General features: G+C 36.1%; 1 protein-coding gene across 1 annotated transcript; it reads right to left on the bottom strand.

Annotated features, from left to right (window-relative positions):
- Positions 1-6,775: 6,775 nt before the first annotated feature.
- On the bottom strand, positions 6,776-10,219 carry LOC136068875 (probable LRR receptor-like serine/threonine-protein kinase At2g24230). The gene is made up of 2 exons (XM_065776675.1): positions 9,962-10,219; positions 6,776-9,792 (listed from the first exon to the last, which is right to left on the bottom strand). The coding sequence occupies exon 2, from the start codon at positions 9,527-9,529 to the stop codon at positions 6,974-6,976; it is 2,556 nt and encodes an 851-aa protein (XP_065632747.1). The 5' UTR covers positions 9,530-9,792; positions 9,962-10,219; the 3' UTR covers positions 6,776-6,973.
- Positions 10,220-14,818: the final 4,599 nt, after the last annotated feature.

Here is a 14,818-nt window from a genome sequence, read left to right as displayed (position 1 = left end):
CAAGTTGTTGTGGTGACCAAAAAAAAAAAAACTTGGAAAATTTTATAAATGTTGGAATTTGAGATAATTGCTAGCTGGATTTTACTGCAATACATTTGATGTCCTAGCTGGACTTTAATGTAAAGCACTTTCCAATTTTAGCCTTCTCTTATGCAGACTTCTTTGGTAAATTTCAACCCTTAGAGCATTAAAGCATCAGCAGTGGGGCTTGCATATGCCAAATGTTAAGAACATTTGGCATTTAAGCCCCAAAACTGCTCAGCAACTGGAAGGGCATATGTCATATGCCAATTTTTTTTTGAGATTTTGCTACAGTACCATCTCAAATGTAAGATGGTACTGTAGCTCAATGTTATAAAAAAAATATATATATATTTTAATGCACTCATTTCTCTCTCCTCTCTCATTTTAACCCGAAAAATTCTCTCTCCTCTCTCATTTCTCTCTTCCTTCTCTCTTTCTTTCTGCTCTCTCTTCTTCTTGCTCTCTGATTCTTCTCAACGTCTTCACTCTCCGGCAACTCTCTAGATCGGCGTTAGGTCGTCTACCATGATCGGAGAGGATCGGCATTGTACCAAATCTAGATAGTGGTGGGTCTCGAGATCGGCGGTGGGTTTCTAAATCGGTGGTGGGTCTCCGTGTTCTTCCTTCTCCGGCAACTCTCTAGATCGGTGATGGGTCTCCGCTTTTTTCCTTCTCCGGCAACTCTCTCTCTGTCTTTCATTTTTCCTTCTCTGCGTGGGTCAACAAATCAACTTTCTTCAAGCTTCCCAGCGGCGAATCCGCTTCCTTCGAGCTTCGGCGGTGGTGGGTCTGATTTTTGACCGTGGGTTGCTGTGTGTGTGTGTGTGTGTGTGTGTGTTTTTTTTTTTTTTTTTTTTTTTTTTTTTTTGTGTGGAGCAAACACCTTACTGAAAACCTTCCTCACTAGCACACCTCTGGTTCACTGGTGACTAGTTTCAGATTCTTTCATGGCACTTGCCTTCATTCCATTGTTTAGGCTAATCACAAGTAAGGTAAATTCTTAATTTTTGTTGCTTTATTTTAGTTGTTTGTGGCTTTGTGCTTAGATTTGAGTACATGAAAATGGGAATGTGTGTGCATTTTGTCCCCCGCTCATGTTGATACTTCGTGTAAGGATGGTGTAATACCCTCCTATTATGGGATGTTGCATAAGACCACAGCAACCCTCCATGGCTATCTGCTATAATTCTTCAACACCACATTCACTAAGAGGCTCTACATATATATATGTAAAATTCAAATCCTTTTACCTGAGATGTCGATTGTCAAACATGAGTTCAATGCCTTCTTCATGTATGAACAACATGGGCAGGCATACCAACCCTTGAGGACAACAGTATGTAATTGTCTTGCGATTGACTGTCCAATTGCAGTATAGGTTAAAAGGATTTAGAGCCATTTACAAACCTATCTAAAACAATGAAAATTTACAAGTTGTTGTAGTGACCAAAAAAAAAAACTTGGAAAATTTTATAAATGTTGGAATTTGAGATAATTGCTAGCTGGATTTTACTGCAATACATTTGATGTCCTAGCTGGACTTTAATGTAAAGCACTTTCCAATTTTAGCCTTCTATTATGCAGACTTCTTTGGTAAATTTCAACCCTTAGAGCATTAGCAGTGGGGCTTGTATATGCCAAATGTTAGGAACATTTGGCATTTAAGCCCCAAAACTGCTCAACAATGGGAAGGCCATATCCCATATGCCAAAAAAAATTTGAGATTTAGCTACAGTACCATCTCAAATGTAAGATGGTACTGTAGCTGAATGGTATTAAAAAAATAATTTTCTAATGCTTTTTACCCAGCAATTTCTCTCTCCTCTCTCATTTTTCTCTTTCTTTTATCTCTCTTCCTTCTCTCTTTCTCATCCCCCCTCTCTCTCGCCATTGTCAAGCTTCTCTCAGTTGTCTATGCCAGATCGGAGCTCACGCCGAATCACCAAGTTAGATCGAAGTTCATGCCGGATCGAATATCTAGATCGGCGTGGTGGCGAGGCTGGTGGCGCAGCTGAGATGGGCGTGGTGGCTGGAGGTCAATGTGGTGGAGATTGGCGTTTGGTAGTGTTGACATGGTGATCGAGTCGTGCGTGGAGATCGGTGTGGCGAGGTGGGTTTTGATTTTGGGTGGGTTCAGATGGGGTTTTGATCAGAGGAAGGAGATTGCGTGGGTTCCGTTCCGATGGGGTTTTGATCGCGTGGGTTCTGTGGAGATCGGATTTTGATTGCATGGGTGCCGAAATAAAGGGTTTGTTAGTTTTATGATTTAATGGGTTTGTTGGTTTATGATTTAATGGATTTTTCCGGTGGGCGTGTGGTGTGGTGGTGGTGACTGGTGGTTTGTTGGGGTTCGGCAGCAATGGCAAGTCCGACCACTTTAAAGATCAGCATGGATTGTTGATGGTGGGTTTTTCTTCAAATTTTTGTTTTGGGATTGTTGTTGTGATTTGCTGGGGTGGCTGGTGGTGTAGCAGTGATTTGGGTCTGTGTTGTGAGTGATTGTTGTTAGGCAGAGGACTAGGTAAGTGATTGTTGCTGGGTAGAGGAGGTACTGATCTGGGTTGGTTAATGGTGATGAGAGGAGAGAGAGAGATTTTTTATAGGATGGTGGTGGTTGTGTTGATGGTCAAAGGGCAGTAGGTGCAGCGGCGTGGCTCTGGTCTTTTCTCTAGACTTTTTGTTTTTTGGTGTTGACAGTAATTTATGGGTTGCTGGTGGTGGTGGTGGTGTGCAGTGGTGGTGGTGATTGTGGTTCCTAAACAGAAGGAAAGAGAGAGAAAGAATAAATAATGTGATGAATTGTATAATGGTAATTGTGAGATATATTATTTTATTGCGTAAAAATATTATTTTAATGAGTAGGATTGGGAAATAAAAGTTGGGATATTAGAGAATTGTAAAATTGTATTGTATAATTGATAAAATAACTTTTTAAGATGATAAAATAAAATAAGATATAGAAACTGACTGTGGATGGTCTTAATTACACATAAATTATCCGATAGCATTCTGCTTGTTTCAACGCATATGTTAAAACCAATCGACATGCTAACTAAGGACTACGTATATGACGGCCTTGTTGTAAAAAGTGCCAGATAACTTTTCACTAGCAAAACTACTTATTGTATCTTTCGGCGATAATAAAAGAAAGCGGAGGACCACTTAAATACAAAAGTCCTATTACTCTTTTGTTTTATTTGTTGTGATTACTCCCTCCATTTTATTTATTTATTTTTTTGAGAAACCCCTCCATTTTATATTATAACAATAAAGATTTGTATCGATTGAGCAAATTTAACACAACGCAAACAATTTTATATTTTTTAAGGTCAGTAAAATTCAATGTAGTTATTTGTTGAAATTCATTTTTTTTAGCATAGTTTAAATTCAACTAAAGAACTTAATACACTGCATTTAAGAAATTATACCTAAGTTTTACCCTTAGGTTATTAACCAATTTTAATTATAGTTTGCCAAAAACTTGATGTGTACTTGCAAATTTGCAATAACACCACATTGATGGGTTTTGAGATTATATGATCAATCCTCATTAAAATTATTTAAGTATCAAAGATTTCAAACATTGAGTTATCACAAGGGTGAAGGTGTTTAGAAAGGCAATTTTCCTTTCCTCATATCATTATCTATATCATTCTTGGTAGTTGGTAGCACTCCAACACAAAAGGCGAGGGAGGAAGACAGTGGATAAAACGAGAAGTCAGACCCAGACTAATGCATTCCAGTTCCAAAATTAGCACAAGCCCAATACATATAAGATGAAAAAAAAAAAAAAAAAAAAAATGGTGATGCTAAAGCCCAATTTGTGACTCATCTTTTCTTTCTTTCTTTTTCCAAAACGTGTTATTCTGAAGCTTATGCCCGAAGATGGTTATATCATGAATGCCCAATTTTAATGGCTCACACTTTCTCTTCTCTAAAAAGATGCTTAGTGGGGCAAATTGGATAAGCATCTGATGCTCAAGGAAAAGCCTATTGGGTCCATCGGAATATTCTTTTAGGGGACAATTTTTCCAACCCATCTTAATCAAAGCATGTCATAGAACTTAATTTTCTTGTATTCACATCCTTTATCAATTGGAAGAGAAACAATTTTATGCCTTAACAAAAAAGCTCAAGATGGTTGTAAAATTTGCTGGCACTATACAAATTTGCACTTAATGTTTAATCAAATGACTAAGTTATAGATAATAATAACCTAGGTAGTACAATAATAAAAATGAAAAACAGAGGTTTGTGGTGGGGGGGGGGGGGGTGTGTGTGGAAACGAAGATCAAAGAAAGACGGTGAGAGACCGAATTGGAATAATGCAAAGGGACATCAACCTCATGAATATTGCTTATGGATCCTAGAATCATGCTTGGATGCTCTACCCAAGAAGGAGTGTCTGCAGTTTAGCTCTGTAGTTTTGCCTCATAAGAATGATAAGTCATTTAGATTTAGTCATTGCGACATTATTATGCCACAACTACCACATTACATCTAATGTGATGCGATTCTCTTCATTCTCGACATTTATGGTGTCACAACTACCTTACATCATATCTAATGTGATGTGATTCTCTCTTCATTCAACAAGACAAAGTTGCCTAGTCGCACCCTACAAATTAGAGTGTCTAAGTGATATGAGTCACGATAGCTCCAAAGCATGAGATTAGTGGGACATATCCAAGAAGGAAATGGGGATCAATCTGCACCTATAAATAATCTCTCCATTTCCACATAAAGGTATGACCATAAAAACTTACAAAAACAGAACTATTACTACTGTATTTAACTAGATACAACATGACTTTAATCATCAAAATGTCATCGGTGAACCTCACAGGAATATAAATTTTTACAAAAATTTGTGTTAGTGTCTGTACAGATGAGGTGGTCCTTCCTTCCCTAAACCCTCCTCCCACAGAAGTCATTTGTTTGACTCAATCACTCCTAGAAACTTTATTAAACTTTTTTTTTTAGAATAACTTTATTAAACTATTAGAAGCACGTCACATAAATCTTAAATAATTGCCATGCTTTTTTACCTTGCCAATGAGCGATTTTGATGTCTATTACAATGTCATGATAATTGATATTTGTAGAAAAAGATATATTGCATAGTGCATCACTGATAAGATTAGCCAGAGTTTTGGAGTACAAAATTTGAATACTCATTACTATGGGAACTATTTTGGGTTATACATAATTTTAATCTTAGTCAAACATGATTTTGGAAAATCTTTTCTAAAGGTCGAGTGGTATATGAATGATGTTAGTCCAGCATAAAACTTTCGACGCATGACTTTAGCAGCTGCAACTCATGATGATTGTGTTTGAAAATTTGCCACCAATTGGAACATAAGGCTTGAGTCATCACTTCAATTCAACAGTTATAATCACTTATACATACAATTGTTTTGTGATCATAAGTGGTGTGGAAATTCCTATATGAAAATAAGGGGACAAATTTTCTACGCCGGCCTTGTTCAGTCAAAGAAATATGCTTCTTTTTTTTTTTTTTGGGTTTATTTAATCTATTTGTAGTAGTGTAGAATAATAGAAAGACTTATTCTTTTCCACAGGCCGAATGGAAAAGGTTCCACACTTGATAGAAATGAGAGCAAGTACCATTTTTGCTGACGCTTATTGTTGTTGTTGTTGTCGTCTTTGCTAAGTTGTCGTTTTGCTTTGCCTTTTGCACTTTTTTTTTTTTCTTGCACTGCCATAGTAAAACTTATAACTAGGGAACTTGGTACTTTTTTTCCTTTAGTCAAATCTCAGAAGTGAAAAATATTGACATGCTCAACACAACAACCAAACCATTTAACCAATCCACCCCATTTTGAGAATTATAATGATAATGTCCTTATTAGGTATTAGCTATATTGGCCGACCCTATTTTATTATGATAAGGTAAGCATGTGTCCTTTATTAGTATCGAGTGTGGTAGGAATCTCTCACTGTAAATTTATATTATCATGAACATGAACTTAGCAATATTTTTAGTAATGTACGTAAAGAATAATATAATGCTATAAAATACTAGTATAATTTTTTGTAGGATTAGGAATCTCTGTATCGTCTCTGTAGTAACCAGTGGTTGATACCAGCTTTACATTGGCAAAAAGGACTACAGTTTTGCTAAATATGTGTTTCAATTTCCAAACAAGACTCAAAGAAAATGTTATTTGTACACTTATGACCTAACCAAATCCTTTAACAAGTGCTGCTGTTCTTTCTTTTGCTAATTATATGAAGAAGATTCATTGATGAGACTTAATAACTATATGTGTTAGTCCAAGCTCACCTCAATTAAACAAAAAAACAAAGTGCTGCTGCTATTCTCGCGTGTACATAGCCACAAAAAAATAACCATTGATCAATTTATGGTCCAGGGTGGTCCATGACTTGAAACAAATAAGCGTAATGGCACCATACCTCTGACACCACTTCTACCACATATTCTAGTTGTAGAAATAGCACTATAGAAGAATAAATATACTAGGATACAAGTTTGCATATCATGCAGCAACCACAAGCATTTCTCTCGAGGAGAGAGACCCCTAAACCAGCGTACAAGTTTTGGGTTTTGAGTCCTCATTCCAAGTCATTAACACTGAAAAGAAACAAAACCCAAAACTCATCTCATGAGTATGCCTACAAAATTTTAAGCTAAATTTGCTTCAGAGGCTTCTCTGGAATCAAGTGAATTCTAATACTAGATGTAAAGCTGCAAGGAGATACCATGTTTGAAAGATCAAACTTTTTTTGTATATAAATTAAGCTTTTATGCCACCAACAATGGAAAGGGAAAAAGAAAGACATCAAAACCAAAACAGAATTTCAGGACCACTGTACATTCCCTCCCAAGGCAGCATAAAAATAACTCATAAAGAACAAAAAGGGAATAAAGCAATTTCCATACTACCCCATTTTTCACATTTCATCACTGATGAGATGTTGGTTCAATATCTTTAAGAAGTCCAACTATTTGCTGCATGGTTGGTCGCTTTGAGGGAAGGTCAGCTGTGCACAGATATCCAATCTTGAGGGCCTCCTCCATCTGGTCATCTAGTCCTGTATCACGTATTTTTGGATCAATGGCACTTAACCCTTGGCTATTCCTTACTAATCCTCTAACCCAACACACCAAGTTCGTTTCTTTCGCCTCAGGATAGTCATCTCCAATTGGCTTTTTGCCTGTAATCAGCTCAAGCAGAACCACCCCAAAGCAATATACATCAGATTTTGGCGTAGGGGAGTCATAATCCAGCTGAGTGAACTCTGGTGGCACATACCCTGGTGATCCACGAGCAATCTCCTCATCTAATCCATTGCCAAAAATCTTAGCCAGACCAAAATCAGATAATCTTGGCTCCAAGTTATAATCCAGATAAACACTACTAGCTTTGACATCTCTATGAATAATTGGAGGTGAGCAACCATGGTGGAGAAATGCCAGTGCTCGGGCTGTACCAAGTGCAATTTTGTGACGAAATCTCCAAGTTGTTAACAACCCTTCAGAGCCAACATTTTGAATTCCATCATTATCCTCTTCCTCCCATGTATCTGTGCTCCAATCCTCTACAGTTTGAACCCCAAGTGGCAAGTCATGAAGCAAATTCTGCAAGTTCCCATTCTCCATGTAGTCATAGATAGCGATTCTTTGATCCCCAGCTAAGCAATATCCTGTCAATGGAACAAGATTGGCATGTTTGATTCGACCAAGATACTCGAGTTCTCTTGCAGCTTCTTGATCTGTCAATGTTGACCCAAGAACCAAAACTTTCACTGCAACATGAATTCCACCAGGTAGAAATCCTCTATAAACAGGCCCAAATTTGCCTTCAGCCAAAAGGGTACCACGGTCAAAATTTGAAGTTGCAGTCAAGAGGTCTGCGAATGTGATATTCAACAATGGTTTCTCAAAAATCACTACTGGCACTGAATTTGCTTGCTTAACATCAGCCACCCATGTGGTCGAATCAGTCTTGAATGAAAAGGGGCCTGAAATATTTTGTTCTTCTTTATATGAGGTCTGCTTTACAGCCCACATTCTAGTTTTCTTTCTGCAACCAAATGCTATAAATAGCAACCCAGTAAGCAAGCAGACCATTGAGAGGGATAGAGCTAGAGCAAGCATTGTTCCCTTATGTTTGGCAGGTTTTCTTTTGAAGAGGACGGGGTTTGCAGCAATCGGACAGCTGCTTGAGGAACCAAAGAATGATGTTTCAAGAGTTTCCGGGGGGAAGTTTGTACAAAGGCTTAGGTTATTGTAGGAGAAGTTGAACCCCCCCATCCATGGGAGTTTCTCTAAGAGAGACAAAGGAACTTCTCCACTCAAATTGTTGTGAGAAACATCAATAATCTGGAGGTTTTTGACACTCGGTACCGGAATTTCCCCCGTAAGATGGTTCCGAGAAAGATCAAGTGTATTCAAATTACGCAATAGTGAGATTGCACCAGGAATATGACCAGTGAGACTAGTACTTGACAGATTAAGATATTCTAAACCCAAGAGCATTTCAATACTCGGAAAGTCGTGTCTAGTAAATCTATTGTATGCAAGGTTAAGGTGTTTGAGATTCTGGGCTTGACTAAGATTGTGGAATATTTCTCCACTAAGCTGATTCTCAGACAAATCTAGATAAACCAAATGAGACCAAGTGTAACTAGAATTGAGTTGTACCTGAGATATGTGACCTTGAAACTGGTTCCTGCTCAGGTCTATGACCTCCAGCTGGTCCTGAAACACACCCATTACAGAACCCTGAAACACATTCTCAGAAATGTTTAGGCTAGTGATGGATTTCATTTCTGAGAAATCTGAATCCTTGCCATGAATCACATTTCCTGCAAGGTTCAAAGTTTTGAGCTTGGACAATGCAGCACCAAAGCCATCTGGAAGAGCCCCATTTAGCTGATTCAGTGAAAGATCAATGGTGACCAGAGAACGGCAATTCAGAATTCCTGCTGGGATGCTTTGCTCAAATCTGTTTCCATTAAGTTTAAGGACTTGCAGGCTGACTAGGGAGCTTATGGTTGCTGGAATTTCCCCAGAGAAATTATTCCTTGAAAGGTCTAAGCTTTCTAGGAAACCAAAATTGCCAATGTTGTTAGGGAGGGACCCAGAAATCTGGTTGGAGGAAAGATTAAGGCTCTTGAGTGAGCCTAAACTCCACAAATCTGAAGGCAAGCCAGTGATTTTGTTGTTACTAAGATCCAAAGATCGAAGCTTTATGAGCTTGCCAATGGTTGTATCAGGAATATAACCCGTGAGGCCTAAACCAGTGAAATCTAACCCAGTAACAGGTTCTTTTTCACCATCACAGAAAACCCCTTGCCATGAACAAACAGGAGAAGAAAAGTTGTGGGAAGAGGCTAATCCCATCTCCTTCAAGAACTCAGAGACAAAGAGCCCATCTGAATTAGGTTGTTGAGAAGCCAAAAGCTTGAAGAATAGAGTGAGAATCAAAATGAAGCCAAACAAACCAAAACCCATTTGGGAAATGAGCTCAAAGAGTGAGAAACAAGTAGAGGGAAAGGAGATTGAAACCAAAACCCTCCAACCAGCTCAAAATCCTTGCTCAACTTCAAAACTACCACCACTTTATCATAAATGGCTCTGTGTCCATCTCAGAAAAATACAGTGCTACTTCACTGAATCCAACACCAAAACCAGCACCTCTCAGTCTGCAGTGGTTTTGGGTTTCAAGAAAATATAACTCTTGGGCTTAAACTCACCTAAAAATGAAAACTTTTTTCCTGCAAATGAAGGGGGACCATTGTAAGTTATAAATTATAATGCCCATAAAGGCCCAAAAAACTGAGTATAACAAACAAACAATTGTGTCTAGTAGTTGTATTAGTATTCTAATTAACAAATGGGGAATACGATAACTAATGATGTTTCAAGAGAGAATGAGAGTCTCACCTTGTCTTGCTTTAGCAGGTCTTTCACAAGCCAACAAGTACAAACAGCCAAAGTGAAGGAAGAACTTTTGTCTTTGCGTTGAACATGAGGAGGGAAAAAAAGACACACTTTATTGAGAAACAGAAACACATTAGGGAGACGGGTAGATTGGGAAAAGGAAAGAAAGGACCAAGCATGGTTACTCTCAGTGTCAGAGGTAGGGCTCCATAAATGACACAAATTCAATACGGATATTATCTGTTATGGGTTTGGTGAATTTATTCAGAGCTTGTTAGGTGGGGTTTTAATGATTATTCAAATTGTTGTTGATCAACCTTCTTCTTCTTCTTTCTCTTCTTTTTTTAATGTTCATATTTGTTATTAATTAATGTAACATTTTAGGGATGTTATAACATTAGGAGAAATAGAAAAAGTTGTCAAAAAAATCATTTTCTTTTTCTTTTTCTTGCTTTATCTCTTTGTAACTTTTTTTTTTAGAATCAATACCGTGCATTTTATTAATCAATAGCTTTGTAAGTCAGCCTGAAGTAAATTTGTAAGTTTTGGTAGTACATCTTCCATCCAGACTTTTAAACAAAGTGAAATGATTGCTCGTCTCGCAAGTGAGTGAGCTACAGTATTGCATTGCTTACGTACATGTGAATAACTTACGGCCAGCAAACTAGAGGCTAAATACTGTATATCCTGAACAATGCGTCCGAAGTGAGCCAAAATGTGTGAACCAGTTTTGAGAGCAATGATGAGGGTTTGAGAATCTCCTTCCAACACTACTTAGTGAAAACATTAAATTGAGTAATGTTAAGATCATAACTTTTGTCAAAATTTATCCACATGGCGAGTTGTGAGTGGTGAAGTTATGGACCTACCTTTTTTACTACACCACTCACAATTTGCTACGTAGACAAATTGTAACAAAATTTATGATCTTAGCATTTTCTAAAAAAATTTAAAAACTTCTTTCACACATTGGGTTGGTAAGTTTTCACTTGTTCTCATTTAAGCTTACCAATTACCAGTATCGCTTTTTTTTTTTTTTAACCTGCAAATGAAGGGGGACCATTGTAAGTTATAAATTATAATGCCCATAAAGGCCCAAAAAACTGAGTATAACAAACAAACAATTGTGTCTAGTAGTTGTATTAGTATTCTAATTAACAAATGGGGAATACGATAACTAATGATGTTTCAAGAGAGAATGAGAGTCTCACCTTGTCTTGCTTTAGCAGGTCTTTCACAAGCCAACAAGTACAAACAGCCAAAGTGAAGGAAGAACTTTTGTCTTTGCGTTGAACATGAGGAGGGAAAAAAAGACACACTTTATTGAGAAACAGAAACACATTAGGGAGACGGGTAGATTGGGAAAAGGAAAGAAAGGACCAAGCATGGTTACTCTCAGTGTCAGAGGTAGGGCTCCATAAATGACACAAATTCAATACGGATATTATCTGTTATGGGTTTGGTGAATTTATTCAGAGCTTGTTAGGTGGGGTTTTAATGATTATTCAAATTGTTGTTGATCAACCTTCTTCTTCTTCTTTCTCTTCTTTTTTTAATGTTCATATTTGTTATTAATTAATGTAACATTTTAGGGATGTTATAACATTAGGAGAAATAGAAAAAGTTGTCAAAAAAATCATTTTTTTTTCTTTTTCTTGCTTTATCTCTTTGTAACTTTTTTTTTTTAGAATCAATACCGTGCATTTTATTAATCAATAGCTTTGTAAGTCAGCCTGAAGTAAATTTGCAAGTTCTGGTAGTACATCTTCCATCCAGACTTTTAAATAAAGTGAAATGATTGCTCGTCTCGCAAGTGAGTGAGCTACCGTATTGCATTGCTTACGTACATGTGAATAACTTACGGCCGGCAAACTAGAGGCTAAATACTGTATATCCTGAACAATGCGTCCGAAGTGAGCCAAAATGTGTGAACCAGTTTTGAGAGCAATGACGAGGGTTTGAGAATCTCCTTCCAACACTACTCAGTGAAAACATTAAATTGAGTAATGTTAAGATCATAACTTTTGTCAAATTTATCCACATGGCGAGTTGTGAGTGGTGAAGTTATGGACCTACCTTTTTTACTACACCACTCACAATTTGCTACGTAGACAAATTGTAACAAAATTTATGATCTTAGCATTTTTTAAAAAAATTTAAAAACTTCTTTCACACATTGGGTTGGTAAGTTTTCACTTGTTCTCATTTAAGCTTACCAATTACCGCTTTTTTTTTTTTTTTAAATTTACTATTCACGTCAACAAATATCAAAAAAAAATTTATCAAAACTTTTGTTTTTCTTGACTTTCGTATAACTAAATTGCAGGGGAAAAAAAAAAGTAGTTTCTGTCAAAAAGTACTTAGTTAAACACTGCTCATGTTGTACTTGTCGTAATAGCAAAGTATAAAGATTCTTTTCCATTTTTTCTTTCTGAAAATCAATTTTTTTCAAAAGTTATATTCCCTTGTTGAATTTTTGTAAAATAGTTTGATGGGACTTTTAGGACTTTATAGTATGTCTACTTTGAAATGGAATGGAACATGTACTCCTCGACACTCGACAGCAAGAAATTGGACGGTCCAAAGTCCACGAGGATCTCCCATAATGCATAAATATTCTAACTTTATTTTTTTTTTTTTTTAAATTTACTATTCACGTCAACAAATATCAAAAAAAAATTTATCAAAACTTTTGTTTTTCTTGACTTTCGTATAACTAAATTGCAGGGGAAAAAAAAAAGTAGTTTCTGTCAAAAAGTACTTAGTTAAACACTGCTCATGTTGTACTTGTCGTAATAGCAAAGTATAAAGATTCTTTTCCATTTTTTCTTTCTGAAAATCAATTTTTTTCAAAAGTTATATTCCCTTGTTGAATTTTTGTAAAATAGTTTGATGGGACTTTTAGGACTTTATAGTATGTCTACTTTGAAATGGAATGGAACATGTACTCCTCGACACTCGACAGCAAGAAATTGGACGGTCCAAAGTCCACGAGGATCTCCCATAATGCATAAATATTCTAACTTTGCCTTTCTGCATTAACTACAAAGTCTACATCGCAATGCAATTGTAGTTCACAAATGAACTAACTTTGTGGATAATTTTATACGTGAGGAATTAAAGGCTTAGAAGGTGCTCTTACCCAATTCCTTTAAACGAAAGTTCATTTCTTTAATTTATTAATTTTTGGAGTTCTGGAACAAAATATATATATGCAAGAAAAATAGCTGATACATTATGGGAAGAATTCGTTTGGTTATACTTATAAAAGGCATTTCAATAGATTAGATTGAAGTGCTGGTGGGAAATTGTATTCTGTTGACTTTTACCATTGAAAAAGTTTCCTCCGGTCCCATTATCTCTCGAGTGACCCTTGTGTTGTTTCTTTTTTCCCCTTAATCAATGCTTAATTGCTTAATTGCTTATTCGAAGTATATGACGGGGCCACATTTAGTGTAAGATTCAAGAAACCATAACTATAACCTAGAATCAACCATCTAGGCCATTCACTTGATGGGACATCCTCAAATTCCATAAAAATAAAAATAAAAGAAAAATTGAGTGTCATGTTTGTCTTATCATGTATGTTAAACCATCAACCTAAGCAATCTATACTCTATAAAGTAGTTCAAGTTCACATCATAATGTGAAATTGGGCTACAGTATAGGCCTTGATCCTTGAGTTAGCCCCACAAAACTCTCTCTCTCTCTCTCTCTCTCTCTCTCTCTCCTATTTTTCTTTTGAGGGTTAGTGGCTGCATAATAATGTATTCACTATTTGTTTCTTATTAGATGAATGATTAATCATGCATTCATTCCTTTGAAATGATAAAATAAAATAAAAAGCTTGCATTCATAATTTGGCCAACCTTGGATTTGATAAAATAAGAGCAAATTACACAAGGCACATAATGAGGGCTTTGAAACACTGAGAGTGACCCTTCGTCTAGTAATAGCATAGCATTATGGTCTTTGCACATGGGAAATCAAATGTAGAAGCATGACTGCGTGACATAAACAATGACTTTTAGCTTGGAGAAATATATAGTATGAGAGAGAAAAAAATAGTTTACTATAAACTATAAAGACAATGACTGAGACTGAGAGAGAGAGAGAGAGAGAGAGAGAGCAAGGAGTTAAAGCATGCCAAAGACCAGACAGCAAAAGAAGTGGGGAAGAAGATGCACTCAGTCTTTAAATGATTTGCTTTGATTGAGAGTTGAGGAGTGAGGAGTAATAAGAAATCAACCGACATAATAACTATTCATAATTAAACATCCCTTAACTTTTTATATTATCATCTTAATCATCAATCCTGCCAACAAAAGTATTCTTCAAACAATTAATGTTTAACAAAAAGGTAATGGTAATGCTTAGCAATTCAAATTATACAATAACTACAAGAAGCAACCACCTCATGTTAATTGGGTACATAACTACAAAAGTCAGAATTAGAATCTAATGTATGGATAGCTTTGGCCTTTGTGGTGGCACCTTACACACATGCCTGCCAAACAAATTTATGGACATGAGGGAGGTATTAGGTATTTATGTCTTAGGTAGGTTTCGTTCCTTCCTTCCTCTTATCATTTTTATAATATATATATATATATATAGATACACACACCATCCCTCACTTTTAAAAATGCTTTAAGGGTATTTGTTTAGAAAATACTTTTTAGAAATATTTTATGGAAAAATTTAAAAAAATAAAAATTATGAATTTTTTTTTACAATTTTTTATATTTCTTATAAAAGTGGTATCAAAACTTCCTTAAAATAATTTATTAACAAATGTTTTAACTTTTAAGTGCACCTGTTAAACTCTAAAAATTGTAAAAAAAAAATATATATATATAT

The sequence above is a fragment of the Quercus suber genome, unplaced genomic scaffold, assembly GCF_002906115.3.
Source record: "Quercus suber isolate HL8 unplaced genomic scaffold, Cork oak 2.0 scaffold_138, whole genome shotgun sequence".
Taxonomy (NCBI): Eukaryota; Viridiplantae; Streptophyta; class Magnoliopsida; order Fagales; family Fagaceae; genus Quercus; species Quercus suber.
The sequence above is the reverse complement of the archived record's forward strand: the minus strand, read 5'-3'. Positions and strand labels throughout refer to the sequence as shown.

Bases quoted from the DNA above. Each gene is read 5' to 3' on its own strand.
- LOC136068875 (XM_065776675.1), bottom strand. From the start codon at position 9,529: ATGGGTTTTGGTTTGTTTGGCTTCATTTTGATTCTCACTCTATTCTTC.